Source organism: Psammomys obesus, unplaced genomic scaffold (genome assembly GCF_907164565.1).
Source record: "Psammomys obesus unplaced genomic scaffold, mPsaObe1.curated_primary_1811, whole genome shotgun sequence".
Taxonomy (NCBI): Eukaryota; Metazoa; Chordata; class Mammalia; order Rodentia; family Muridae; genus Psammomys; species Psammomys obesus.
The window spans coordinates 17,637,026-17,665,002 of NW_026596120.1; the positions used below are offsets into that span (position 1 = coordinate 17,637,026).

Here is a 27,977-nt window from a genome sequence, read left to right on the forward strand (position 1 = left end):
CGAGTGCCAGGGACTGTGGTGAAAGGCACAGAGTGGCTGGAGCCACCGAGAGAGATGTGACTGGGCTTTAGTGGGGCACGTGGTAGGATTAGATCAGAAAGGAGGTGGAGGCTAGAACAAAGACAAAGACGGGTGGGCCAGGACTTGGGTCATTATCAGATTCAGACTTCTGTGGCTGTGAGCTGCAGCAAAGTTCAGGACCGGGGGGCAAGTGTTGATCCGGGTCAGGGTTCACTGAAGGTTAGGGCTGGGGTCAGAGTTGTGATGGAGGTTCTGGCCAGAGCCAGAAGTTACATCCCTGACCAGATGATTGGAGCACTGCCTGTCACAGAATGACCAGGTCCTGGGCAAGAAGGTAAGCAGCCTGCTGGCCCCGAAGCAGCAAAACCTTAGAGCATATATGCCACAGTCATGCCAGTAGCTGACCACATCTATGTATGAATGACGGCCAAAATGGAAGCCGGCACCTGGTACCAAAAAGGCCAAGTGGAACGACTGGCTGCTCTTCCAGGGCACTTGTGTTCCCAGCACCCACATGGCAGCCCACAGCCCGTCTATAACTTCAGTCCCAAGCGATCTGACACCCTTCTCTGGCCTCTGCTGGCACCAGACATGGAAGTGGTTCACAGGCATGCACTTAACATAAAAATACAAATACAAACATTCATACACTTAACATTTAAAAAAAAAGGGGGAAAAGGTTCCTGAAACCGCGTGGGTGACACTATAGGGACCAAGGAATCTTGATCCTTGAGAGAACAGAGACCTCCTGAGTACCCTCTGTCCTAACTGCGACTCTTTGATGTCCCTCATTGGCCCTTTAACCTTGAGAATGGAGCTATCGCGCAAACCCCCTTGACACCCTCTAATGCCCGCAAACCCTCTCCAGCCTTTATCTCTGAGTGATCTAAAATGCTGATTCATCACCTCTAGTAGCTCAGAGCTTTCCTGGGCTACCCACAGGACTCTCCAGGTGACTGGAGGCTCTAGTGACAGGGACAATCCAGCCGCTTGACTGCCCCGCCCCCATTCTCCTTGGTGAGGCTGGAAAGTTTCCTCTGAAGAACTCTCAGCGTTCCCACGGGCGCCTGCAGCTTTCGGTAATCTTTGCTTGATCTCCAGCAGTCTGCTCATAGCTGTGGCACTCAAAGCGAGCCTCACGTACCCGGGACCCACCCTCTTCCCGCCTGAAGTCCCAGGGGTCTGGGTGGGGCGCGCGCCTACTGGGTGCGCGCATTCCAACTCTCCGCTCCCGGGCTGCCAGAGGACTGGAAAGCCCGGAATGGACAAACAGCCCCAAGATTCGGATTCCCTCGCTGCTGCTGTGGTCCAGGGTCTGTCACCCAGATCCCATCGTCTGGGTAACTGAATAATCATGGCCCGTTTCAATCAGGAAGCAGGCAGTGCTTCTCGAATCCCTTTGGCGGTACTGACTACGGACTGTCCCTAAAACGTGTGCCTCAGGCAGTAATCATGGTCTTTTGTACCTCCCAGAGCTCAGTCCTCAAACCTGCCCACAGCTCCAATAGAAGTCCAGCTTGCACCTTCTCCATCTCTGCTGATGCTGTTATCCTGAGAGCCTGTAGCTGATTTGACAATGGTTTCCATAGTGACACCAAGGACACCGGCCATGAGCTCCTTAGATCCACCTTGCCTTGCAGATCAAACCTCTCATTTGCCTCCGCCTTTCCCCAACTCCACAAGCTTTCTCTCTCTCTGTCACCTAAGAGTCACCTCTCCATCTGCCACTGGTCTTTATATAATTCTGGGCTTAAGGGATACAATGAAGCTCTGAGGGAAAGGCTGCTCTCTGTCTCGGAGCAACCTACTCCAGTTTCTCTTTGGCGCACTCCCTTTACTTAGTAACTCTTCTAACTAAACTGCTTCTTTGCTACATGACACCTCTGCTACTCTGCTAAATAAGCCTCAGTTTAAATAAATTGTGGGGAAAGTGGCCAATGGCTTGTTCTTGGGGTCCGGTTGTCTGCAGAGGGCAGGGGTATGGTAAGGGTTGGGGGCTTTGTCCTCAATTGTGATCCTGTCTAAAATCCACCCCGTGTTTTCCTTCCTTCCCTGCCTTCCAACTTTACTCAAAGTCGTCAGACACTCAGATTGTGGAGGAGTGACTGCTGAGCGGACCCTCCGACAGACTGAGGGCCTGGAGGGAAACCAGCCCAGTACCCACACGGTCAGGGTCAGCATCAACCAAGGGAGGTGGTGGGTTTTCAGCTTTGGACTCTTCATGTCCCTTTATCTCCACTTCTCTTCAGGATGGAGTGGGCCTCAGGAGAACCAGGGAGGGGCAGGCAGGGACAGCTTGTGCCATGGGAACTTCGCTTGGGCCTACTTCTAAGTGGTGAGGGGGCCTGGTGAGGCCTAAGGTCGTGGGATGGGATGGTAGGTCCAGGGGTGGTTGGCTGTCCCAGGGGCCCAACGGGATGGGGCTACCCAACAGAAGTTCTGCTGAACTGCTTGCCCCGCTGCCCCCAGTGCTGGCTGCCACATTGGCCCAGGTCCCGTCCTTGGATGTACCTGGCTGTTCCCGAGGAAGCTGCTACCCAGCCACCGGTGACCTGTTGGTGGGCCGTGCAGACAGACTGACTGCCTCATCCACCTGTGGTTTGCATAGCCCTCAGCCCTACTGTATTGTCAGTCACCTGCAGGTGCTGCTGGGCACTGGATGAAAGCTGGGTCGGGGTGGGGCTGGCAGTGCCTAAGGTACAGCTCTAACCTCCGCCCAATCCAGGACGAGAAGAAGTGCTTCCTGTGTGACTCCCGGCGCCCCTTCTCCGCTCGAGACAACCCGAACAGCCATAGGATCCAGAATGTGGTCACCAGCTTTGCACCGCAGCGCCGCACGGCCTGGTGGCAGTCGGAGAACGGTGAGCCCCTGAGCAGGTCGTTAGAGTGGCCCTGGCTTGTCTGCCAGTGACCTCCAACCCTTGACCTCTCCTTCCTGCTGCAGGTATTCCAATGGTCACCATCCAGCTGGACTTGGAAGCTGAATTCCATTTCACCCACCTCATTATGACCTTCAAGGTGCTTCACGTCAGCAAACCTGCCTGAATGGCTGTGCTCCCCAGTGCCCCTGGGCAGAGCCCTAGCTCCACACCCAAGCTTCCCCGAGCTCCTGGGCTGTGTTCTGACTGCACGTGAAACATGGTTGTTTCCTGGGTAGCTTCTGCTGCTGAACCCCTCTAAGCCTTCACCCTTGCGCCCCATTCCCAGGCTAGGCCAGGTACAGCCGCCCGTTTAGTCTGCCTGTTAGAGGCAGCTCTCCTCCCTGTTCTGACTATTGTCCGCCTTCACTGTCCCTCCCACCTGGCTGTGAGCTGCTTGACTAAGCCGGGCCCTCAGTAGCCGAGGCTGGACTGCAGGCCTGGTTCCTGCTAAGCAGACCTGTCCTCCTTCCCCAACCAGACATTTCGTCCTGCTGCCATGCTGGTGGAGCGCTCTGCGGACTTTGGCCGCACGTGGCGTGTGTACCGCTATTTTTCCTATGACTGCGGGGCTGACTTCCCAGGAGTCCCCCTGGCCCCCCCACGGCACTGGGACGATGTGGTCTGTGAGTCCCGCTACTCGGAAATCGAGCCATCCACGGAAGGCGAGGTGAGGGCTGTGCTCTGGGTGGAGGATAGGAAAGGGGCGAGTGGGGTTTGTGATGGACCCACAGCCGGGTCCCTTATCTCTGTGTGCTCCCTGCCGTGCCAGGTCATCTATCGCGTGCTGGACCCCGCTATCCCCATCCCAGACCCCTACAGCTCACGGATCCAGAGTGAGTATTCCACTGTTGGGACTGGCACAGTCCCAGCGTCCGGATGGGGACTATTTGGGGCCTCAGTGACTATTTTAGGTGCTTCCTAAGGCAGTGACTATTTTAGGTGCTACCATTCTGGTAGCAATGGAAAAGAGGTTTCCCAAGGTGACCTTGGCAGCTGCAACCCCCGGGTGGGCACGAGGCAACAAGGGCCTGCTCATCTAGTTTGACGCAACCCCATTTCCCTTCTCAGACCTGTTGAAGATCACCAACCTCCGAGTGAACTTCACTCGGCTTCACACTTTGGGAGACAACTTGCTCGACCCACGGCGGGAAATCCGGGAAAAATACTACTATGCCCTCTACGAGCTCGTCATCCGTGGCAACTGCTTCTGCTACGGGCATGCCTCGCAGTGCGCCCCGGCCCCGGGGGCACCGGCCCATGCCGAGGGCATGGTAAAGGCCTTTGGGTGACTGGAACGGGGCTTGGGGGAGGGACAGGCATTTCTAGGGAGTGATGTCAACCCCCCTGCGTATCTGCGCAGGTGCACGGGGCCTGTATCTGCAAGCATAACACTCGTGGTCTCAACTGTGAGCAGTGTCAGGATTTCTATCACGACCTTCCCTGGCACCCTGCTGAAGACGGCCAGACTCATGCCTGTCGGAGTGAGTGAGCCACAGAACGCTAGCCTGGCTGTGCCTTGGCTGGGGCCAACACTCTAAGGTCAAAAGCTGAAAGGTTAAGCCCTAAATATCTAGGCTTTTGTCTAAAGAGTGTCCAGGCTTTGATATCCCCAATGACCCTCACCCCCCCTGTCTATTCTGCTCTGGCCTCCAGCCCCATACAGTTCTGAAGCCTCAGAATCCTTAAGCCTCGACCCACAGATTCTGGTCCCCTAAGGTGATGGTACTCTCCCCCTCCCCGTGTCTCTTACTCTAAGGACCTGGTTTCTCAACTGGCCTTTGCCTTCTCCCCAGAGTGTGAGTGCAATGGGCACACGCATAGCTGCCACTTTGACATGGCTGTCTACCTGGCGTCCGGAAACGCGAGCGGAGGAGTATGCGATGGCTGCCAGCACAACACAGCGGGGCGTCACTGTGAGCTCTGCCGGCCCTTCTTCTACCGTGACCCAACCAAGGACATCCGGGATCCTGCCGTGTGCCGTCGTAAGGCTGGGATTGGGTATGAGGGAGAGAGGGCTGAGCCTGAATCAGGACCTGGGAGGCTACACTATGGTTCTGGTTACAGGGATGTGTGCGGTAAGGACTTGGGGTGGACTCAGAACAGGGGGAGGCTCAGCACTGGGGCGACGCCGTTGGGATAGAATGACTTTATATTCTCCTCGGTTCTCAGCCTGTGACTGTGACCCCATGGGTTCTCAAGACGGTGGTCGCTGTGATTCCCATGACGACCCTGTGCTAGGGCTGGTCTCGGGCCAGTGTCGCTGCAAAGAACATGTGGTCGGCGCTCGCTGCCAGCAATGCCGTGATGGCTTCTTTGGACTTAGTGCCAGTGACCCTCGAGGGTGCCAGCGTATGTGCCTCCTACCCTAACTCCTATGTTGACCTTTAACCCTTGGCCTCTTGTTCCTCTTGACCTGAGCGATGCTTTCACTCCCTAAAGTGCTAATGGGCCTGCCTCACTACAGGTTGTCAGTGTAATTCCCGGGGCACAGTGCCTGGGGGCACCCCTTGTGACTCCAGCAGTGGAAGCTGTTTCTGCAAGCGTCTGGTGACTGGACGTGGCTGTGACCGCTGCCTGGTGCGACTGTGGGATCTGGGGTCCTGGGGTCCTGGACTTGTCCTGGAAGCAGATGGCTGAGGGCAAAGTCCGGGGGGTGGGTCCTGAGAACTTGAGCCTAGTCCTGGATTGCAGGCCTCTGGTCTGGGAGGCCAAGGGTATAGACCAATGCCCCAGGGATTTTGTGCTCACCAGTCAGTGGCAGAGGCTGGGAGCATGATTGGACTCCCTGCTGGGTGGCGAGGAGATCCGTTTCTGGCCTCCAGCAATCCCTTTTCCCTAGCCTGGACACTGGGGCCTGAGCCATGACCTGCTGGGTTGCCGCCCCTGTGACTGTGACGTGGGAGGTGCCTTGGATCCCCAGTGAGTGCTGTAACTGGGGCCGGGGAAATGGGTGGTAGGAAGAGTGAAGGGGTGGTCTTTAGGTAACCACAGCATTCCTCAGGTGTGATGAGGCCACGGGTCAGTGCCGCTGCCGCCTGCACATGGTTGGGCGTCGCTGTGAGCAAGTACAGCCTGGCTACTTCCGGCCATTTCTAGACCATTTAACTTGGGAGGCTGAGGAGGCCCGAGGACAGGTGGGAGCACTCCCGGGGTGTAGGTGGGGCGGCTAGAGAGAGGGTTTGTGGGTGGTGCCTTGGAGGGGCTGGGGTGCTGTCCAGTTTTGAGGGAGGTGCTGGCAGGAGAGACGGTGTTTGGGGTTAGCTGTGGCCAAAGGCGCAGTCCTTCACCCGAGTTCTCATCCCTGCTTTGACTGCGTTGACTCTCAGATGCTCGAGGTGGTAGAGCGTCCGGTGACCAACCTAGAGACTCCATCCTGGACTGGCCAGGGCTTCGTGCGGCTGCGGGAAGGTCAGGGAGTGGAGTTCCTGGTGACCTCTTTGCCAAGGGCCATGGACTACGACCTGCTACTGCGCTTGGAGCCCCAGGTTAGACCCTGTGGTGGCTGACCTGTGCTGACCTTCTGGGTATGGATGGACGCATCTCCTCCACTGTCCTCTTTCCCCAGGTTCCTGAGCAATGGGCAGAGCTGGAACTGACAGTGCAGCGTCCAGGGCCTGTGTCTGCCCACAGTCCGTGTGGGCATGTGCTGCCTAAGGATGACCGCATTCAGGGGATGCTGCAACCAAACACCAGGTGAGGGCGGGCGCAGTGGTGAAGGGCCAGGCCTAATCCCCTGCAGGTCACCTGGAAAGCCCCATTGCCTTTGCAGGGCAGTACTGTCAGAGCAGGGAATGTGACCTTGCTGGTTAAGAGTTTGTTACAATTTACAAGTGTTTGTTTCCTGTATCTTTTTCATTAACTCTGTTGGCCACACTGTAGCCCCCCAATCCTTTTTTTTTTTCTTTTTTTCAGACAGGATCTCATATATCCCAGGCTAGCCTTGAACTCACTATGTAGCTGAGAGTGCCTTTGAACTTCTGCTGTCTCCACCTTCCAAATGCGGAGATTGTAGGGGTGTGCTGTAAATGTGTAAATGCCTGGCTTATATTTTTCGCTTTTTCTTTCTTTTTTTTTTTTTTTTTAAGTATATATCATCATGCCCAACACTTTATAACTTTATTTATACAGTATTTTGCCTGCATGTATACATACACACCAGAAGAGGGCACCAGATCTCATAGATGGTTGTGAGCCACCACATGGTTGCTGGGAATTGAACTCAGGACCTCTGGAAGAACAGACAGTGCTCTTAACCTCTGAGCCATCTCTCCAGCCCTATATTTTTTTTCTTTTTTCTTTTTGTTTTTTGCTGTTGTTGAGAAAGGTTTTCTCTGTGTAGCCCTGGCTGTCCTGAAACTCTTTGTCTCTGTGGACCAGGCTGGCCTTGAACTTACTCAGTTTCCCCAGTACTGAGATTAAAGGTGTGCACCACCACCACCTGGCTTCAATCCAGGATCTTATAACATGTTTCATGCTAGCCTAAGATTTGTGATTTTCTTGCCTTAGCATCTCAGGTGCTGGGGCTAAGGGGTACAGCACCATGAGTGGCTGAGATGGGACAGTTCTGAGGTTCTTTGATCTGAGGGGTAAGGCCAGTGACTGGCTAGAGCTCTGTGTCTGGACTTAATGGGAGAAGTCATTTGGAGTACAAATTTGTTTCCCATGAGCTAGTTGTGGTGCCTCATGCCTGTAATTCTAGCACTTGGGCCAGGTGGAGGCAGGAGGATTAGAAGTTCAAAGTATTCTTGACTACCCAGCAAATTCAAGGTCTACCTGGAGCACATAAGATCTTGTCTTAAAAAAGGAGAAATGAGTGGGCAAAAGGAAAAACTAGGGATGTGGACAGGGCAGAGAAGCTGAGAGAAAAGAATGACAAGGACAGTACAGTATACCCACGACATGCCAACTGCTGAAGCCCTGTAATAACAGAAAAGTAGCTACTCAGTTCAGCCACATGGATGCCATTGGTGACCTTGGCACAAAGCGGCCTAGCAGTCACACTGGAGTTAAGAGCACTGGCGGCTCTTCCAGAGGACCCAGGTTCAATTCCCAGCACCCACAAGGCAGCTCACAACTGTCTATAACTCCAGTTCCAGGAGATCTGACGCCCTCACACAGACATATGTGCAGACAAAACACCAGTGCACATGAAAATAAAATAAATCATTTTAAAAAAAGAGAAAAGAAATGTGGAGTTACAGATAGGAAAAACAACAACAACAAAACAAACAACAAACCAAAACAAAAAAACTAGGGCTGGAAAGAACACTGGCTTTTTCAGAAAACCTTAAGTTTGTTCCCAGCGTTCACATTGGGAGGCTGCAACTACATGACACTTTAGTTACAAAGGATCTGACACCCCTCTTTTGGCACCTACACACATGAGGTACACACACACACACACACACACACACACACACACACGTACATAAAAATGAAAACAAATGGAAGAAAACCTGACAAATTCTAATACCAGGAGATGTGTGGTTGTCAGGCTCTGTTTCCAGTGATACTGGTCTGTATGGGTTTATGATTCCTGAAAGCCACATTTATGGACTCTTCTGTTCAGGTGTTCTGTCAGGGCCTCAAACAGGTATATGTTGGCCTGGTCTGGCCCAGCTGTAGTCTCTGGCTTGGTCAATAGGTTTAACTGCTGTCAGGGGCAGCATGAAGGTCCAGGATGATGGGTACATGGACCCTGAGTGGCATCCTACATCTGTCTCCCTCCTCCCCCTGTCTAGGTTTTTGGTGTTTCCCAGACCTGTCTGCCTCGAGCCTGGGCTCACCTACAAGTTGAATCTGAAACTGATTCGAACAGGCGGACGTGCTCATCCGGAAACCCCCTACTCTGGATCTGGGCTACTCATTGATTCGGTGAACAAGTCCCTCTTGCACGTATAAGCCAAGGTGGCAGGGCCTGTAGGGTGGAGATTGTGGTGGTGGTGATGACGTGGAAGAGTCTTTGATGGAAGAGGCAGGCCCTCCGCCAGTGCTGATGTGGGCCTATAGGAGCTGCTTTCTCTGTCTCCAGCTGGTGCTGCAGCCTCACTTCTTGGTGCTAGAGATGTTCAGTGGCGGTGACGCCGCCTCCCTGGAGCGCCGGACCACCTTCGAGCGTTACCGCTGCCACGAGGAAGGTCTGATGCCCAGAAAGACCCCTCTATCGGAGGCCTGTGCACCCCTCCTCATCAGCCTGTCCTCCTTGATCTACAATGGTGCCTTGCGTGAGTACTCTTGACATGGCTTGGCAGGCAGCGGTGGGGGACCTAGCCTAACCCGCGATCCGCTCTTTTTCTTCTCCTCATAGCATGTCAGTGCGACCCCCAAGGTTCGCTGAGTTCTGAGTGCAATCCTCATGGTGGTCAGTGCCTGTGCAAACCTGGAGTTGTTGGACGCCGCTGTGACGCCTGTGCCACTGGCTACTATGGCTTTGGCCCTGCAGGCTGTCAAGGTATTTGTCTGTCTCTGTGTTTATCCCCTCTATGAATCTCCCTCTGGCTTTGCTTCCTTCTTCATCAGCTCTGCCTTGGCTCTCTTGGAATTCTTTAGATTGGGGTCCTTTGCACTCTTGTATCATTCCCCAACCTTCCCATCCCAACTGCCTCCTGTCAACTCAGTCTCCGCCTCGTCCCCAGCCTGCCAGTGTAGTCCTGAGGGAGCACTCAGTGCCCTATGTGAAGGGACTAGTGGACAGTGTCCCTGCCGAACTGGTGCCTTTGGTCTTCGCTGTGACCGTTGCCAACGTGGCCAGTGGGGATTCCCTAACTGCCGGCCCTGTGTCTGCAATGGGCATGCAGATGAATGTGATACCCACACAGGCGCCTGCCTGAGCTGCCGGGATTACACAGGGGGCGAGCACTGTGAAAGGTGAGCCTAGAGCGGCTGTGAGCGGTTGGTGGCTGGGTGGGCTGCTTGCAGATAACACTCGGTCATTTCCCTGCAGGTGCATTGCTGGTTTTCATGGGGACCCACGGCTGCCGTATGGGAACCAGTGCCGGCCTTGTCCCTGTCCCGAAGGCCCTGGGAGCCAGCGGCACTTTGCTACGTCTTGCCACCGGGATGGATATTCCCAGCAAATTGTGTGCCACTGCCGAGCAGGCTACACAGGTGAGTGGGTAGGGCCCAGGTATGGGATCAGGTGAGGTGGCTAAGTACTCATGGTTTCCTCTGGACAGGGCTTCGGTGTGAGGCTTGCGCCCCTGGGCACTTCGGGGACCCATCAAAGCCAGGTGGCAGATGCCAACAGTGTGAGTGCAGTGGAAACATTGACCCCTCTGATCCTGATGCTTGTGACCCCCACACCGGGCAATGCTTGCGCTGTTTACACCATACGGAGGGTCCCCGCTGTGGCCATTGCAAGCCTGGCTTCCATGGGCAAGCTGCCCGACAGAGCTGTCACCGTGAGTATGGATGTGGGGAGAGACGGCTGTGTGGGGTCTGCTGGAGGCTGAGGCCCTTGATGTGTCTGTCTTGGCTTGCCCAGGCTGTACCTGCAACCTTCTGGGCACAGATCCCCGGCAGTGCCCATCTTCTGATCAGTGCCACTGTGACCCACGCAGTGGGCAGTGCCCATGCCTCCCCCACGTCCAAGGCCTTAGTTGTGACCGTTGTGCCCCCAACTTTTGGAACTTCACCAGTGGCCGTGGTTGCCAGCCTTGTGCTTGCCACCCGAGCCGGGCCACAGGCCCTACCTGCAATGAGGTATGGAATCCTAGAGCCATCTGGGTAGACGGGGCCAGCTATCTGCCACAAGGACTCAGCCTTTGGTGGAGGCTCTGAGCCTTGCTCTGTTTGTGCCCCAGTTCACAGGGCAGTGCCACTGTCATGCCGGCTTTGGGGGGAGGACTTGTTCTGAATGCCAAGAGCTCCACTGGGGAGACCCCGGCCTGCAGTGTCGAGGTGAGAAATCTGGAGAGGCCGGTGGGGTGGGTAGAGACTGTCTTGTGTGCGTCACAAGGACCCTAATACTGTGGTTCGTCTTTTCCGGCAGCCTGTGATTGTGATCCTAGAGGAATAGACAAACCTCAGTGTCACCGTTCCACTGGCCACTGTAGCTGCCGCCCGGGCGTGTCCGGCGTGCGCTGTGACCAGTGTGCCCGTGGCTTCTCAGGCGTCTTTCCTGCTTGTCACCCCTGTCACGCGTGCTTTGGAGACTGGGACCGGGTGGTTCAGGACTTGGCTGCCCGTACTCGGCGCCTGGAGCAATGGGCTCAGGAGCTGCAGCAGACGGGTGTGCTGGGTGCCTTTGAGAGCAGCTTTTTGGACATGCAGAAGATGCTGGGCATGGTGCAGGCCATCGTGGGTGCCCGCAACACCTCAGCTGCCTCCACTGCAAAGCTTGTCGAGGCCACAGAGGGACTGCGGTATGGATGAGACTGAATAAATACGGTGGGATGGGGCAAAGACCCAAGAGATCTGGAGTGAAGGCTCTCTAAACATGTCCCCTATTGATACAGCCATGAAATTGGGAAGACCACTGAGCGCCTGACTCAGTTAGAAGCAGAGCTAACAGATGTACAGGATGAGAACTTCAATGCCAACCATGCCCTCAGTGGTCTGGAGAGAGATGGGCTCGCGCTTAATCTCACACTGAGGCAGCTTGACCAGCATCTGGATATCCTCAAACATTCAAATTTCTTAGGTGAGTTGTTGGTTAATTAGGCTGGTGGGCCAGGCCGATGTTCAGCTGTCTTACCCCTTTGATCCAACTTAGGTGCCTATGACAGCATCCGACATGCCCACAGCCAGTCTACGGAAGCAGAACGCCGTGCCAACACCTCCACCCTCGCGGTACCCAGCCCCGTGAGCAACTCAGCAGATACCCGGCATCGGACAGAAATGCTGATGGGTGCCCAAAAAGAAAACTTCAACCGCCAACACTTGGCCAACCAGCAGGCACTGGGACGGCTCTCTGCACATACCCACGCCTTGAGCCTGACCGGCGTAAATGAGCTGGTGAGGTGCAAGGATGGGGTGGGGCAGGTGGCTGTGGATGGTCCTCCCACAGAACCTTGATTTGTTTTGTGCCTGGCAGGTGTGTGGGGCCCCAGGGGACGCACCCTGTGCTACCAGCCCTTGTGGGGGTGCCGGATGTCGGGATGAGGATGGGCAGCCCCGTTGTGGTGGCCTCGGTTGCAGTGGGGCAGCAGCCACTGCGGATCTAGCGCTGGGCCGGGCTCGGCACACACAGGCAGAGCTGCAGCGGGCACTGGTAGAAGGTGGTGGCATCCTCAGCCGAGTGTCTGAGACTCGTCGGCAGGCAGAGGAGGCACAGCAGCGGGCACAGGAAGCCCTGGACAAGGCTAATGCTTCTAGGGGCCAAGTGGAACAGGCCAATCAGGAGCTTCGAGAACTTATCCAGAGTGTGAAGGACTTCCTCAGCCGTGAGCCTCCCATGGGTCCCATATGAGTCTTAACCTTGTGTCCGTGTGTATCTGAGTCTCAGGGTCTGCAATGGATATGTGTTTACAACCCTATGTCTGGCCCCTGTGTCCTTGTCCAGTCAGTGTCCCTAAGTCTGCGCCCCTTATATGGTCCCTGTTCTCTGGGTACACCCTTATGCCTGTTAGCAAACTCCTATCACATGTACAGTCTGAGAACCCGCAAACCAAGATTATGTTCCCAAGCTCATGCTGGAGAATCTGTTAAGCCCTTGCCTGTGTCTCCATAGAGGAGGGAGCTGATCCTGACAGTATTGAAATGGTAGCGACACGGGTGCTGGAACTCTCCATCCCAGCCTCACCGGAGCAGATCCAGCGCCTAGCAAGTGAGATTGCAGAACGTGTCCGAAGCCTGGCAGATGTGGACACAATCCTGGCACATACTATGGGGGATGTGCGTCGGGCTGAGCAGCTACTACAAGATGCACAGCGGGCACGGTCTGACCCCAACCCTGGTCCCCGTTCCTGAAACCTGGTCCTGATACCTGCAGACCCTGATCTCCCTCTTCCCTCAGGAGCCGGGCTGAGGGTGAGAAACAGAAGGCAGAGACAGTACAAGCAGCCCTGGAGGAGGCTCAGAGGGCACAGGGTGCCGCTCAGGGTGCCATCCGGGGAGCAGTGGTTGACACCCAGGACACGGAGCAGACCCTGCACCAGGTGTGCTTTCCCTGGGCCATCAGTGGGACAAGGTTATGTCCGTTTTGTTTGGGACAGGGTCTTAGTATGTAGCCTTGGCTGGCCTGGACATTACAGAAATCATCTTGCTTCTCTTAACCGACTGCTGGGACGGAAGGTGGAGTTGTTAAGCCTGGGCCTCTCTGTGGCAGGTTCAGGAGAGGATGACAGGTGCAGAGCAGTCCCTGAAGTCTGCTAGTGAGCGGGCTCGGCAATTGGATGCCCTCCTGGAGGCCCTGAAACTGAAACGGGCAGGAAATAGCCTGGCAGCATCTACAGCCGAGGAAACAGCAGGCAGTGCCCAGAGCCGTGCCAGGGAGGCTGAGAAGGTGAGTTGAGGCAAAGCCATCCGGATTGGGTAGGGACAGCGTAGTTAGGACTCCACTGGGTTGGCATATACTGACCCTGCCTTTTACACCTGCAGCAACTGCGGGAACACGTAGGTGACCAGTACCAAACTCTGAAGGCACTGGCTGAAAGGAAGGCCGAAGGCGCGCTGGCTGCGCAAGCCAGGGCCGAGCAACTGCGGGATGAGGCTCAGGGCCTGTTGCAGGCTGCTCAGGACAAGCTGCAGCGGCTACAGGGTGAGGACGGTGGTGGGCAGGAGCTAGAGAGGTGGGCTTGTGGGAGAAAGACCTAAACTACTTCTTGCCCCTTCTAGAGCTGGAGGGCACTTATGAAGAGAATGAACGTCAACTGGAGGGCAAGGCGGCCCAGCTGGATGGGCTGGAAGCCAGGATGCGCAGTGTGCTTCAGGCCATCAACCTGCAGGTCCAGATCTACAACACCTGCCAGTGACCACTCCCTCGGCTTAGCCTTGTCCCCAAGCACTGTTCCACACGTGTGTTTCTCCACACATTAAAGAGCTCTTGGCTAGCAAGTGTTTTCAATAAACCAGTGTGAACCTCCACTGTGGTGTCTGGACCTTCATGGGCGGGGCCAAGGACGTCTATATATTGTCATCAGTAGGATTCCAGCAAAGGGCAACGCACCGGAACCCCTCCTCTTCCTTTCCGGCCCTCCCCAGAGCTGATTTTCACTACATCTCCCACTCTCGCCGGAAGTGCGTCATCAGCTCGGCGCTCCGCCCCTCAAGAGCCCTATCTAGAAGTCGAAACAAAACAAGCGGCTGAAGCGGCGGCGGCGGAGCCGGGACGGGGGAGGGGCGCGCCGGAACCGGAACCGACCCGACGCCGGAACCGGAATCGAGAGCGGGTTGCCAGGGCCCGAAGAGGGCTGGGGGCGGCGGTCTCGCTCGGTGAGTGGTGCGGGCCGCAAGTCGCCGGTTTGGCAGCAGCGGGAAGGCCGCAACGTTGGCCCGGGGCGGCCTGTTCAAGGTCACGGGCCGTGCCAGCCCCGACATCTCGAGCCCCTCGGCGTGCTGGGCCCACCGATGCCGACTGAGCCGTTATGCTACACCTGTGGCCGGCCTCTTTTTTTAAGAGGACAAGTGGCGAGCGAGGGTGGCTTCTTGGAGGAGGTGGTGGCAGGCCTAGCTTTTGGAGGTTGGAGTCGGGTAGCAGCCTAGCTGGGGCGTTGGTCTGTGGTCAGCCACTCTGCGCAGCCTTTCCGACCAGCTGGGATCTCAGGATAGTTCCCCTGCGGTCTCGACGTCCTCGGACCATGGGGGAGGGACGCAGCCCGTGAATTTGGCCTAGGTGTAAGGAGGAAACGGCGGGTGCTCTGCCCCCAGGCCCGGACAGGCTGTCACTAAAGATTCAGCTTTATCACTCTTACCGAACAAGGGTATTTTTATCACCTCCTCTCCCCGAAGGGAACATAGGCTAGTCATATCTTCTGGCTCGCAAGCCAGACTTGAGGTTTCCGGGGGTCCTAGGTTTCCGTTCCATCTCCACCCTCACTTCAGTGTCTGGTTTTGAGAACTTCCTTTTGGATGGAGAGTTCCAGAATCCACACGCAGGTGGGAAACTGATGAGGCCTCTGTGGCTTATAGCTAATGAATGAAGGAACCTGGAGATAGGGGCGATAGCTGTCTCAGTGTTAGAGCGGATGCCTGCCACTGTGTTTCAACACTGGAGCCCACTACTCTTTAAAGCTGGGGAGAGAAGCCGGCTGTGGGGCGCACACTTGTAAATCCAGCACTCTGGGAGGGAGGCAGAGGCAGTCAGATCTCTTTGAGTTCAAGGTCAGCCTGGTCTACAAAGCGAGTCCAGGACAGCCAAGGCTATACAGAGAAACCCTGTCTGCAATAAAAAGAAAAAAAAAAAAGTGGGGGAGAGAAATCCCTCTTTAGGTGGAGACAAAAGACCAGTTTCCAAAGCAGGTTTATGATAAAAATGGGAGCTGGCAGGAAGCAGGTTAGATACCGTGGTACCAGGACCTTTTCTGGAGAGGGGCCACACCTGGCTAGGGTCCATTTTCAACATCAGAGCCTGGCCTTTCTATCACTGCTTGATGGTCTGCTCATCTCCTGCCTAACCCCTTCACCTTCTACTTGTCTGGCGGTGACTAAGCACCCAGTGAGAGTGAAGGAAATGAAGAACTCTGCTTAGAGTGCCAGTTCTGTGGGTTGGAGCCATGGCTCCTGTCCAAAGGATGATCCTGGTCCCAGGCCATGGCTGCCTCGACTTAGCAGCTCCTTCGTGCAGCTTCCAGCATTGTAGGGCTTTTGTGGACACTCAGGAGGTGTGGCCTGAAGCAATTGCTGCTACTTGAATTATTTATTTCCTCATTGGGTTGCCTCACAGTATGCTTGGCTGCTTCAGATGGTGAAGAGATACTGCCCTTTAGGGTTAAGTGTGTCCTGGGTTGCTAAGCCGTGGTTGTGGGCAGGGAGCAAATTGTTTGGCCTCGGCAGTGATTTGTGGTCTGTTTTCATTAGGCTCTGGGTTCCTTGCTGAAGAATTTGGCCACGCAGAGTTGCCAAGATAGCTGGGCCAGGAAGAAAGCGCCGCAGCCCTGACCCAGACGCTGTTGCCGACCCTGGGGCACTCTGGCTGTCTACCAAGCGGCTCAAGATGTCTGGTGGGGCCAGTGCTACAGGCCCAAGGAGAGGGCCTCCAGGGTTGGAAGAGGCCACTAGTAAGAAGAAGCAGAAGGATCGAGCAAACCAGGAAAGCAAAGATGGAGATCCTAGAAGAGGTAGGAGGGGCAGTTCCAGAGTGCTTAGGGCTTGTAAATAGGGGTCTACTTCTTCCCTCATTTATCCTGGCTTGATGCTGAGAAAGATGAAGACGCATGGCAAGCTGGATAGAACCTCAGCCCTAAACCTGAGCCACTTGGCTAAGATCCAGAAGATGGTGGGGTCTTGAAATACGGCTCCTCATTCTTGTCTGTTCTTCCTTTTGTTGCCAGCGTCCACTCCTCGAAAGGAGCAGACGAAAGAGGGTGAGTAATGACTGGAGCTTTTGAATGCTCCTGAGGGAAGGGAGGATTTAGTTCCCATCTAGAGCTCTGGGTTTGGCTCCTCTACCTGCCTGTCACCCTTAGCAGCTCATCGAGACTCTTCTGCCCTCTTTGCCGTGCTCCCTGTAGAACTGTTGTTTGATTGGAGACAGAGTGCAGATGAGGTGATTGTGAAGCTTCGGACAGGTGCCCTGCGTCTGGAGGAGGTAGACGCGGCTTTCACCGACACCGACTGTGTGGTGAGGCTGCCAGGTGTGTCCATCCGCCCAGAGCACAGTGCGACCTCTGCGTTCCCCGCCAGCCGCCTCCCCAGCTCACTTCTGCCACTCTTTCCAGATGGCCGGCAGTGGGGTGGTGTCTTCTTTGCTGAAATACAGAGTTCCTGCACCAAAGTCCAGGCTTGTAAGGGTGGTCTTCTACAGTTGGCACTGCCCAAGAAGGTGCCCCTGCTCACGTGGCCCTCTCTCCTGGTAAGCTGCAGTGAGTGGATGGGAGTTGGGGATGCCCAGTGTATTCAACAGGACCTAACTGTTGTATCTTTGGCAGAAGAAACCTCAAGGGACCCAAGAGCTGGTGCCAGGGTTGCGGTGCCAGGAGAATGGGCAAGAGCTGCCTCCCATTTCCCTGGAGCCATGCTCTGAGCCCCGCAGAGCTAAACAGGAAGCCCGAAACCAGAAGCGGGCCCAGGGCCGGGGTGAGGTAGGCTCAGGCGCTGGCCCTGGGGCACAGGCAGGGCCTAGCGCCAAGAGGGCCGTGCATCTCCGCAGAGGGCCAGAAGGGGAAGGGTCCAGGGATGGCCCTGGCCCCCAGGGTGATGCCCCACCCTTTCTGTCTGACTCGGCCACCCAGGTGAGTGTGTTAGGTGCCTGCTTGGGATATTGGGGAAGGACTGTGAACTGGAGTGGGTGCCACTCCCCAGACCCAGGACTAATCATGCCGTTTTCTTTTGTGGGTGTGTGTGACTAGGTTGAGGTTGAGGAGCAGCTCCATGTACCACCACTGAACCCTCAAACCAGTCTCCTGGGCTCAGAGAAGAATTTAGCCCTTTTGACAGGAGAGAAGACACTGTCCCCCAGGAATGACACGGTCTCTGCAGTCATGGTCCGCAACAGAGACCCCGAGAAAGATGACCACGGCAAAGAGGAGATGGCAGTTGGAGCAGATTCTGCAAACTTGGTGGATGGTAACATGAGGATTGGCCAGGCAGGCCCCCAGGGTGGATTGCAGGGTTGATGGGTGGCTAGGGAGGAGCATAGGAACAGGCTGGAATTTGTCGTTGGGTTGGTGGCACTGAGCCATGGTCTCAACATAGAACCAGAGTCCATGGTGAACCTGGCATTTGTCAAGAATGACTCATACGAGAAGGGGCCGGACTCCGTGGTGGTGCACGTGTATGTGAAGGAGATCTGCAGGGTTGCCTCTCGAGTACTTTTCCGAGAGCAGGACTTCACACTCATCTTCCAGACCAGGTGTGTGGCTGCAGCTGGGGCAGCAGGGGCCTCGTCTGGGCCTCAGCAGGGAAGGTGTTGCAAGCTCTTCTTTTGTCTTTTCCCTTCCCTGCCTCTGCAGGGATGGAAATTTCCTGAGGCTGCATCCGGGCTGTGGGCCCCACACCATCTTCCGCTGGCAGGTGAAGCTCAGGTGGGTGGGGCCCAGGCCCATTACTGCTTGTCTCTCTTGGGTCTCCATCTCTCTGGCTTGTTTAGTCTCACTGGCTTCACTTGAAATCTCTCAACTCGACTTCTCCTTGACAGGAACCTGATTGAGCCAGAGCAGTGCACGTTCTGTTTCACGGCCTCTCGCATCGATATCTGCCTCCGGAAGCGGCAGAGTCAGCGCTGGGGGGGGCTGGAGGCCCCAGCTACACGAGGTCTGCACACGAGCTCCCTTGGATGCCTCAGTGTGGTCAGGGTCCCGTCGCGCACGCTGCTAACCACCAGCCCTCTCGTTCCCCCTTTTTAAGGTGCAGTGGGTGGCGCAAAGGTTGCCGTGCCGACAGGCCCAACCCCTTTGGATTCAACCCCTCCAGGAGGTGCCCCCCACGCCCTGACAGGCCAGGAAGAAGCTAGGGCTGTGGAGAAGGAAAAACCCAAGGCTCGGTCAGAGGACTCAGGGCTGGATGGTGTGGTGGCCCGCACCCCCTTGGAGCATGTAACTCCAAAGCCAGAGCCACACTTGGCCTCGGTGAGAACGCTGGCTTGGGAGGGCCAGGAATGCGGCTGGAGGGCGTGAGGACTGCTCTGTGATGTTTCCTTTGCTTCCACAGCCCAAACCCACATGTATGGTGCCTCCAATGCCTCATAGTCCAGTGAGTGGAGATAGTGTAGAGGAGGAGGAAGAGGAAGAGAAGAAGGTGTGTCTGCCAGGCTTTACTGGCCTTGTCAATTTAGGAAACACCTGCTTCATGAATAGTGTCATTCAGTCTCTGTCCAACACTCGGGAGCTTCGTGACTTCTTCCATGGTAAGGTCAGGACCCAGAGATGGGGACAGAGGCAGAAGGGGTCCCTCTGTCTCTCACACCTCTGCTTGACTGTTCCTAGACCGATCCTTTGAAGCCGAGATTAACTACAACAACCCATTGGGGACTGGTGGGCGTCTGGCCATTGGCTTTGCTGTGCTCCTCCGGGCCCTGTGGAAGGGGACTCACCAAGCCTTTCAGCCCTCCAAGCTAAAGGTGATTTGTGGTTACTCCCACCCTTGTTTAGAGAGGGCTGGGAGGCCTAGGTAGTGGGGTGCCCAGGGAATGGGTACGACGTTTCTCACTAACACTTTGGCCTCTTTGTCCAGGCCATTGTAGCAAGCAAAGCCAGCCAGTTCACGGGCTATGCGCAACATGATGCCCAAGAGTTCATGGCTTTCTTGTTGGATGGGCTACATGAGGACCTGAATCGGATCCAAAACAAGCCCTACACAGAGACTGTGGACTCAGATGGACGGCCTGACGAGGTCAGTTGGTAGGATTGTGGAACAGAGTTTTCTGTGTCCCAGCCCTTATTTCTCCTTAGTTCTCACGGTTTTTGTTTTTTTGTTTTTTTTCCCCTCAGTTGGTAGCTGAGGAAGCATGGCAGCGGCACAAGATGAGGAACGACTCATTCATTGTGGACCTGTTTCAGGGCCAGTACAAGTCGAAACTGGTGTGCCCTGTGTGTGCCAAGGTGTGGTGGACTCCCCAGAAAGGCCCCCTAGTTGGTTGGGCTGGTTTGGTCAGATTAAGTTGAAGCACATGCATTTTCAGGGAATGCTGGGCAATATTGGGGAAAGGAAGGTATCAGAGAGGCCTTTAGTTCTCTGTGGTCTGAAGAAATCAGGCAGTGTAGACCTGAGGTCAGAGGGTATTTGGATACACAGGGATGGTGTTGCAAAGATAAGTAAGGTGTGCCAAAGTTCTGGGTAAGGTTGGAAAGGCATAGGGGATGCAGATGAAGGGAAACGTGGGGAAATGGCTAGGCTGCCAGAAGAGGGCATCACTCTTTCCTGGTAGATCCCCTTAGTCCAGTGCTTTAGGACGGAGTTTGTTGGTTGGCTGTGAGAGCCCTGAAACCATCAGAGGGCCTGAATTAGGCCCTCCGGGAATGAGCGTCTTGAGCCCTTGTGACATGCTAGTGTCACCTTTGCATCCACAGGTCTCCATTACTTTTGACCCGTTCCTTTATCTGCCGGTGCCCTTGCCACAAAAGCAAAAGGTTCTCCCCATCTTTTATTTTGCCAGGGAGCCCCACAGCAAACCCATCAAGGTATGTAATGAGCCCCGCCCTCTGGGCTGTCCTGGAAAAACAGGACTCTCCTCGCTCCCCCACACTGACTTTACCTTTGTTGCAAAGTTCCTGGTGAGTGTTAGCAAGGAGAACTCCAGCGCAAGTGAAGTTTTGGATTCCCTCTCTCAGAGTGTCCATGTGAAGCCTGAGAACCTGCGCCTGGCTGAGGTACATCTTTCCCAGGTTTCTGTATGAGCGTTGTGCTTGCTTGTCTGCATGTATGTCTGTGTGCCTGGTGCCCTCAGAGGCTGGGAGATAGTTTGTCAAACCCCCTGGAAATTGAATTACAGACAGTTGTAAATTGCCACGTATGTGCTGGGAGTGGAACCGAGATCTGGAAGAGCAGCCAGTGCTCTTAATGCTGAGCCATCCCTCCAGTCCTGTGTAGTACTCTCCTTTCCCTCTGGATAAGGAGCTTCCTAGTTATCATAGGGGTAGAGGCCCTCAGGATGGAGGATCAGTGTGCTTGACTCCTGCTGAGGCTCTGTTGCTCAGGTACTCTATGTACTCTCTGCCACAGGGCAAGCATATTCTTTTAGTCTACAAATCCTATCCTGCCCTATTCCTGTAGACTCCAGTGCAGGACCAAGCCCTTCTTGGTGCTGTGAAACAGGCCTAGGGAAAGGTTTTATCATATGGCATCTGTGTTCTTTATCTCCAGGTAATTAAGAATCGTTTCCACCGTGTTTTCTTGCCCTCCCACTCACTGGACGCCGTGTCCCCAACTGACATGCTCCTCTGCTTTGAGCTGCTGTCCCCAGAGCTGGCTAAGGAGCGGGTGGTGGTGCTGGAGGTGCAGCAGGTGAGTGGGGTCAGCCTGAGGCCACGGGGCCCTGGTGGGGCTGCTCACTCCCGCCTGGCCTTGCTGAGCCAGATGACCCGCCCTAGCGCCCCCAGGTACCCAGCATCCCTATCTCCAAGTGTGCAGCCTGCCAGCGGAAGCAGCAGTCAGAGGACGAAAAGCTGAAGCGCTGTACCCGTTGCTACCGCGTGGGCTACTGCAACCAGTGAGGACCCCCATGGCCTCTCCCCTCCCATCTTCTCCACCTGCCACTTGCTGTCCTGTCCTCCTCTCTGCACACAGGCATACCGTTTAAGCCCTCCACCCACTTTTCCATGTTATCAGGCCCTGGGGGAAGCAGGGCTGGCATGCCTCGTCCCCAGGGCTTCAGACGAGTCCCTAATATGTAGTCACAGGACTTAGGTAAGGCCCTATCTTACCTTCACCTTCCCTCCAGGTTCTGCCAGAAAACCCACTGGCCTGACCACAAAGGCCTCTGCCGCCCTGAGAACATTGGCTACCCCTTCCTGGTCAGCGTACCTGCTTCACGCCTCACTTATGCCCGTCTTGCTCAGCTCCTAGAAGGTTATGCCCGGTAAGAGCCGAGAGGCCGGATGAGTCTGGGTGGGAGCGGAGGTGGTGAGGTGGTCGGCCAGTGGGTCAGAAGCCTTACTTGGCTTGTTCTCTGCTGCCAGGTACTCTGTGAGCGTATTCCAACCACCCTTCCAACCTGGCCGGATGGCTTTGGAATCCCAGAGCCCTGGCTGTACCACATTGCTTTCAACCAGCTCCCTGGAGGCGGGGGATAGTGACCGAGAACCCAGTCAGCCTTCTGAGCTCCAGTTGGTGACTCCTGTGGCTGATGGGGATACCGGGGCTTCCCGCATGTGGGCGCCTCCTGATCGGGGTCCTGTACCTACCACCAGTGCAATTTCTTCCGAGATGCTGGCCAGTGGGCCTGTCGAAGGTTGTTCCTTGCTTGCTAGTGAGAGGGTGTCCCGGCCAGAAGGTAAGAGCTGCTGAAATGCTTTGGGTGCTGCAGTGAGAAGTTGGGGAGGTTTTATGTCATGGACAGCCGAGCACTGATTATCACGCTTTGACTCAGCTGCTGTGCCTGGATACCAACACTCAAGTGAAGCCACGAATACCCACACACCCCAGTTTTTCATCTATAAAATTGATGCAGCAAACCGAGAACAGCGGCTTGAGGACAAAGGTGCCGATGCTGGGGGTGGAAGTCATGAGGGTAGCTTGGCCTGGCTGCTCTGCACAGCCTTGTGACCACAGCCCTGCTCATCTCCAGGGGAGACACCGCTGGAGCTGGGTGATGACTGCAGCCTGGCTCTGGTGTGGCGGAACAATGAACGCCTGCAGGAGTTCGTGTTGGTAGCTTCCAAGGAGCTGGAGTGCGCTGAAGATCCAGGCTCCGCTGGCGAGGCTGCCCGCGCTGGCCACTTCACCCTGGACCAGTGCCTCAACCTCTTCACGCGGCCTGAAGTGCTGGCACCTGAGGAGGCCTGGTGAGGATGGGGCAGCACGCAGGTACTGAGGCAGGGTGGAGGGAAACCTGCGGGTTCTGACTCCTGTTCTGTGCCTCCCAGGTACTGCCCACAGTGCAAACAGCATCGAGAGGCCTCCAAGCAGCTGCTGTTGTGGCGCCTACCAAATGTGCTCATTGTGCAGCTCAAGCGCTTCTCCTTCCGCAGTTTCATTTGGCGTGACAAGATCAATGACTTGGTGGAGTTTCCTGTTCGGTGAGCACTGAATGAGCCTGGTGACTGGACAGGGCACAGGTGTGGGGCCAGCCTCGGCTCCTGCCAGCTAACTGCTTCACCCTTCTCTACCTGGGACTACAGGAACCTGGACTTGAGCAAGTTCTGTATTGGTCAGAAAGAGGAGCAGCTTCCCAGCTATGACCTGTATGCTGTCATCAACCACTATGGAGGCATGATCGGCGGCCACTACACTGCCTGTGCGCGTCTGCCCAATGATCGCAGTAGCCAGCGCAGTGACGTGGGTGAGGGCACACACCGCCAGCAGGATATGTGCTAGGGTGGTGGGTGCGGGCCGTGTTCACACTCTTCCCGCCCTACAGGCTGGCGCTTGTTTGACGACAGCACGGTGACGACAGTAGACGAGAGCCAGGTCGTGACGCGCTATGCCTATGTGCTCTTCTACCGCCGGCGGAACTCTCCTGTGGAGAGGCCTCCCAGGGCAGGCCACTCTGAGCACCACGCAGACCTAGGCCCTGCAGCAGAGGCTGCTGCCAGCCAGGTGAGGTGCAGGGGAGGCCTTACAGGCTAGCTGGGGATAGAGCTTGCTTTCTTCCAGTCACAGGCCTTTCAAGCCTACGGAATTTAGGGACTGGGCTCCTTGACATTTGGGCCTCACCCAGGGGCGTCCTGGAAGATAGCCTAGGGACACTGTCAAGGGGGTACATATGTAAACATGCTGCCACAGTGTGCACAAAAGTACAGGTCAAAGAGTTGCCCTGACTCTCACTGGGCATGGTACTGTAAGCAGACCTAACCTGACTTCTCCCAGCCCTCCCCCACATTCTCCATGAACATAGAGACTCTCATTTGGGATCACTCATGTTCTGGTGGGTACTCAAGATAATCCCTGTCAGAGATGGCTGTTGCCTCGAGTGCCTGTTACACTTTCCGTGTGAGCAACTGTCCCTACTGTACGTTCGGGCTTTTCTGTCTCATTTGCTGAAGCAGTGTTCCATAGGTCCATTCACGGTCACTTTGCTCTGTAGACCAGTAATCTCCTTTCTCTCACCCACACCCTTGAGCCCTCTCTGTCAGGCTCAGAGGCACAACACAGTGGTCAGGATCTGGACATGGGTAATCCTGAGGAGATTGCCATGGGGTTGGCTACTTTACCTCTGTGAGCTGGTCCCTTCTGTGGGAGGTCTGGACTAAAATCTGACCAGGTAACTCTGCACCCTTGCCCAGGAAAAGCTACATGGGGATTAAAAAGCTGTCTGGAGGAAGTCAAAGGCTGTCAGGATTGTTACATCCTACTGCTCTCAGTTTAAAAGCCTTGATCCTACTTCCCTGCTGCTTGATCTGGAATGTGGGGGCTTAGGCCCAGTCACCTTGATGTGGCTGTCTTGGCTTGGGGTCTCAGGGAAACTGGGGCCTCCCCATCCCCTGGGTGCTGATGGCCCTTTCCACATACCATAGGCTTCCCGGATTTGGCAGGAGCTCGAGGCCGAGGAGGAGATGGTGCCCGAGGGGCCTGGGCCTCTGGGCCCTTGGGGGCCCCAAGACTGGGTGGGCCCCCCGCCACGTGGCCCTACCACACCAGACGAGGGCTGCCTCCGATACTTTGTCCTTGGTACCGTGGCGGCTTTGGTGGCCCTTGTGCTCAACGTATTCTATCCTCTGGTATCTCAGAGTCGCTGGAGATGAGCTCACCTGCAGGCACTTGCTGTGAGCTGGCCTATCTGCCTGCTCACCAGGCCATGCCTGCCTTTGTGGTGGGGAACAGCTGTGGGCTCTGGGCCTCAGTGTATGTATCTGGTGGGAGACTTGTGTGGACTGCATCCTCTGCAGGGGCAGAGGATCCTAGGGTGTGTGTCCATCCAGTTGTCTGTTCCTCCTGTTTCTCTGACCCTTGTCCTAGGGCTTGGCCCTGCTCGAACTATTTCCTGTATTTAAAGTGTTAATAAAGTGAGTATTCAGGCCCGATCTCGTCTCTCTGTCTAAACGCCGCTGCTGTCTGCGCCTGCCTAGGGCCCCTCCCTTGGGTGCCAGGGCTCTGAGCCAGCACCCCCGGGATGCCAGGCAGTATGCTGGGCAACCCCCAACCCCTGTCCTCGTATTCTGTTGCAGGGACTGGGCCCTGGCCAGGCCCCCGAGGTGGCCCCCACGCGGACAGCCCCTGAACGCTTCGCCCCCCCTGTGGACCGCCCAGCCCCCACGTACAGCAACATGGAGGAGGTCGATTAGCAGGTCCCTGGCTGATGGAGGGACTGGGTTTGGGGGATCCCCTACAGAGGGCCATCTCTTTGCCACTTTTTCTTCTGTCAGAGGACACTGGCTCCACCAGTGGGAAGCTGGGGTCATGATTTGGGGGTGGGAACCTCATAAATTGTGACCTCATGTCAACTTGGTCCCCAGGTTAGTGGGCCTTGGCTTTTTCAGCTGCCTTCAGTGCTGCGTGTTTGATTCTCAGTTGTACCTTCGATTCTTTCTGACCTGCATTATAAACATAATTTTATTCTAAGAATTGTAATTTTTTTGCATTTTGGAAGTGATTGCTGCTGTTCAAATATATTTTAAAAATAAATAATAAATAAGCCACCTTAGTGACTGATGCACAGCATGCGTGGCTCCCTCCCCTCCCGTCGTCCTCGTCTGGTATCTGTGTGTTCCTGTTAAAGGGCCTGGAGTTTGCTGGTCTCAGGGGAGATAGGATCATAGCTCAGTTGCTGTGACGAACTGCCTGCCAAAAGCAACCTAAGGAAGAGAGGATTTATTCGTGCTCATAGTTTGAGGGTACAGTCATCATGGCAGAAAAGGCACTTGGAGTTGGTCACATCTGAATTGAGGAAGCAGGGAGTGACGAATGCTGGCAGCTCAGCTCGCTTGCTTTTCATTCAGAGCCAAGCCTACGGAATAAATGGTGCTGTCACTGTCCACACTTAGGGTGGCAAGTAGATAATTCTTTTTCTTTCCTTTCCTTTCCTTTTTCCTTTTCTTTGACAGGGTTTCCGGAACTCACTCTGTAGACCAGGCTGGCCTAGAACTCAAGAAATATGGCTGCCTCTGCCCCTGAGTGCTGGAATTAAAGGCATGCACCTCTACCACATGGCCAGGTTGACAGTATTAACCATCACAGTCCTGAAGCCCTGTGGTATCATCTTCCTGGAGGTTGCCTGCTACCTGCCATCCCACTGGTTCTGGCTCCCCTCTTGTTGAAGTATCTATAATTGGCATTGGTTAAGATTGCGGAGCATCCAAGGATAGAGCAGTACCCATGAAACTGGAGGGCTGAGAGCATGGGTGAAAAGGTGCAAACCCTGTAGCAACCTGGGGATTAACCAAACAGCAGGCTAGAGAATACTTGGAGGGAAGGAGAGTCCTTGGCAGGACCCTCTCTCCTTCCTTCTCAAGCCTCGGCAGCAGTTTAAAAATGCCTGCTTCCCTTGAGAGAATGATGAGGAAGAATTCTGGAAAGAGGAAAGCAGAATACCAGAGACAATCTTACTCAGCTTCCTACCGGTGGAGGGGTTCTGGGCCTTCAGATCACGGCTCTTGCCAATTGCCAAGGGTATTCACCTACATGTCAGTAGGCACACCTAGCGTCAGAGTCTCTGCAGCCTTGGACGTTTCCCTCTGTCGGGGATTTGTGTAGTCAAGTGTTCTAACACTGAGCCAAGTTCCCAACTCCTGTACAAACACAAGAAACTTTGCTTCTATCTGGATCACACTGTCTCCCTGTATTCTCCAATTACCTGAGAATAGAGTGGGCATCTATAGTGAGCTGGGGGCAGCAAAGGTAATTAGGAAGCTGGCATTTGGGAGCTGGAGAGATGACTGGTGATTACTTCCTGGGCTTTTAGAGTTTGATTCTCAACACCCACACGTTAGGCAGCCCACAACTGCCTGAAACCCCAACCTCAGGGAATTTGACCCTCTTTCTGTCTTTTCTTGGGTACCCACAACACCCCTAGCCCCCACACAATTGGACCTAGAGAAGCCAGAAGCAGAAAGAGAAGAGGCCAAGGTGTGAATGGGGCCAGCATCGTCCTCTGGTCCACAGAGCCAATGAACATGAAGTTGAGCGTGCAGCTCTCACCACGCCCCTTCAGAGCTGGGAGTTAGGGGTAGCAATGGGCTACTGGAAAATTGTCACCACATGATCACAACTGGCTTTTTTCCAGGGGGGGGGGTCACACTATAAAAAGGCCATGTGGTGGTGGGGCTTTGTAGGACTGGCTGAGTGTGTGGCCTTGTAGGAATGGAAATGTGTTGGTGCTGTCAGCTGTGACTGCTAGGGGCCTGTAGGTGTGGACTGTAACAGGATTGTGTGCTCTACTGTCACTGCTGAGCCTGTGCCACCACTGTGTAGCCTCTAGATGCTGTTGGTCTATGCCACTGACACTCGGTTATGCAGCTGGCTGACCCCATGCCATGGTGGGTTTCGCTGGCTACTACCCAGCTTTTCTAGTGGGTCATTCTCGGATGTGGTGCTCCTCCAGGAAAGCTAACCTAGAGGCTAGGGCCATTCATTTCTGTGTAAGTCGTGTTTCCTGAGGTTTCATTAACCATCCTGTTGTCACGTGTCCCTTGTGATGTGGAGCTACTGGATCCACAGAGACTAGGTGAAAAGGCGTGTGTCGGTCTGGATCCCATTCAGGAGGCTATTGCCGCACCAGCAAGGCTTAGTGATGGTGGTGACTGAGTTGGAATGACCCCTTGGGTGGCACCAGGTACTGAAGAAACATTGGCAGTGACATTGATTATTTTTGTTTTGAGACAGGGTCTTGCTAGACAGTTGAGGCTACCCTCAGTCTAACGGTAATCCTGCCTCGGCCTCTTAACTGCTAGGATAAGAGGCATGTGCCACCATTGCCTGGCAAGGTAATTTGTATGGCTCTGCTCGTTGTGGGCCCCTTTGTATTGTGTGGTCTGGGCTTCTGCAGCCACAGACATGGCACAGTGCCAGCGTGGCTGTGGCTTTGCCTGGTACCTGTCTATGACAGTAGCACTGGCCTGTGTCATTTCTCACATGCAGTGCAGTCTAGGGTCAGGTGGGGCCCTGAAGATACAGGATTGAGTCTGTGGCTCTGGACAAAACCTGGCAAGGTGGGCGTTATGTGAGACCCATATGTAAACTCAGACACGACACCTGGTCTTTGGTGGGATGTCAGCACAGGTCACAGGATATGGTTACAGCCTTGGCAGACTCCTGCTCGGACCTTGAAGATCCGGAAGAACATCAAGGCTTTCAAGAGCTTCAACTCCAGTTCTGCGTTTGAGAATTTCTTCACCATTGTACTAA

The 27,977-nt window shown here is 55.2% G+C and overlaps 2 protein-coding genes across 12 annotated transcripts; both read left to right on the forward strand.

The window, feature by feature from the left end:
- The first annotated feature begins 231 nt into the window (after positions 1–231).
- Positions 232–13,967, forward strand: Lamb2 (laminin subunit beta 2). 2 transcript variants are annotated; one of them, XM_055629901.1, is made up of 34 exons: positions 232–355; positions 2,097–2,194; positions 2,271–2,356; positions 2,491–2,663; positions 2,747–2,882; positions 2,966–3,039; positions 3,421–3,609; positions 3,712–3,775; positions 4,011–4,213; positions 4,303–4,423; positions 4,736–4,924; positions 5,112–5,291; positions 5,407–5,519; positions 5,782–5,861; positions 5,944–6,076; positions 6,269–6,427; positions 6,508–6,635; positions 8,684–8,816; positions 8,974–9,166; positions 9,250–9,393; positions 9,578–9,809; positions 9,886–10,049; positions 10,118–10,342; positions 10,426–10,643; positions 10,745–10,841; positions 10,933–11,305; positions 11,399–11,583; positions 11,656–11,897; positions 11,977–12,325; positions 12,613–12,820; positions 12,898–13,039; positions 13,210–13,386; positions 13,482–13,641; positions 13,719–13,967. In XM_055629901.1, exons 3-34 carry the CDS (start codon positions 2,272–2,274, stop codon positions 13,853–13,855), a joined length of 5,406 nt encoding a protein of 1,801 aa, XP_055485876.1. In that variant the 5' UTR covers positions 232–355; positions 2,097–2,194; position 2,271; the 3' UTR covers positions 13,856–13,967. The 2 variants fall into 2 exon arrangements, with proteins under 2 accessions (XP_055485876.1, XP_055485875.1); XM_055629900.1 differs by having other exon boundaries at positions 2,097–2,188.
- A 195-nt stretch (positions 13,968–14,162) lies between these two features.
- Positions 14,163–25,278, forward strand: Usp19 (ubiquitin specific peptidase 19). Of its 10 annotated transcripts, none has more exons than XM_055629908.1 (27): positions 14,163–14,315; positions 15,900–16,159; positions 16,373–16,405; positions 16,553–16,675; positions 16,760–16,893; positions 16,973–17,272; positions 17,390–17,606; positions 17,736–17,892; positions 17,993–18,064; positions 18,178–18,293; positions 18,393–18,607; positions 18,690–18,885; positions 18,965–19,098; positions 19,212–19,370; positions 19,469–19,579; positions 20,048–20,158; positions 20,246–20,347; positions 20,841–20,981; positions 21,068–21,186; positions 21,418–21,555; positions 21,656–21,969; positions 22,066–22,176; positions 22,264–22,480; positions 22,562–22,714; positions 22,817–22,977; positions 23,056–23,234; positions 24,152–24,658. In XM_055629908.1, the coding sequence occupies exons 2-27, from the start codon at positions 16,036–16,038 to the stop codon at positions 24,377–24,379; spliced, it is 4,065 nt and encodes a 1,354-aa protein (XP_055485883.1). In that variant the 5' UTR covers positions 14,163–14,315; positions 15,900–16,035; the 3' UTR covers positions 24,380–24,658. The 10 variants fall into 10 exon arrangements, with proteins under 10 accessions (XP_055485883.1, XP_055485884.1, XP_055485886.1 ...); XM_055629909.1 differs by lacking the exon at positions 24,152–24,658 and adding an exon at positions 24,803–25,278 and having other exon boundaries at positions 14,164–14,315; positions 16,970–17,272; positions 18,387–18,607; XM_055629911.1 differs by lacking the exon at positions 24,152–24,658 and adding an exon at positions 24,803–25,278 and having other exon boundaries at positions 14,164–14,315; positions 16,970–17,272.
- Positions 25,279–27,977: the final 2,699 nt, after the last annotated feature.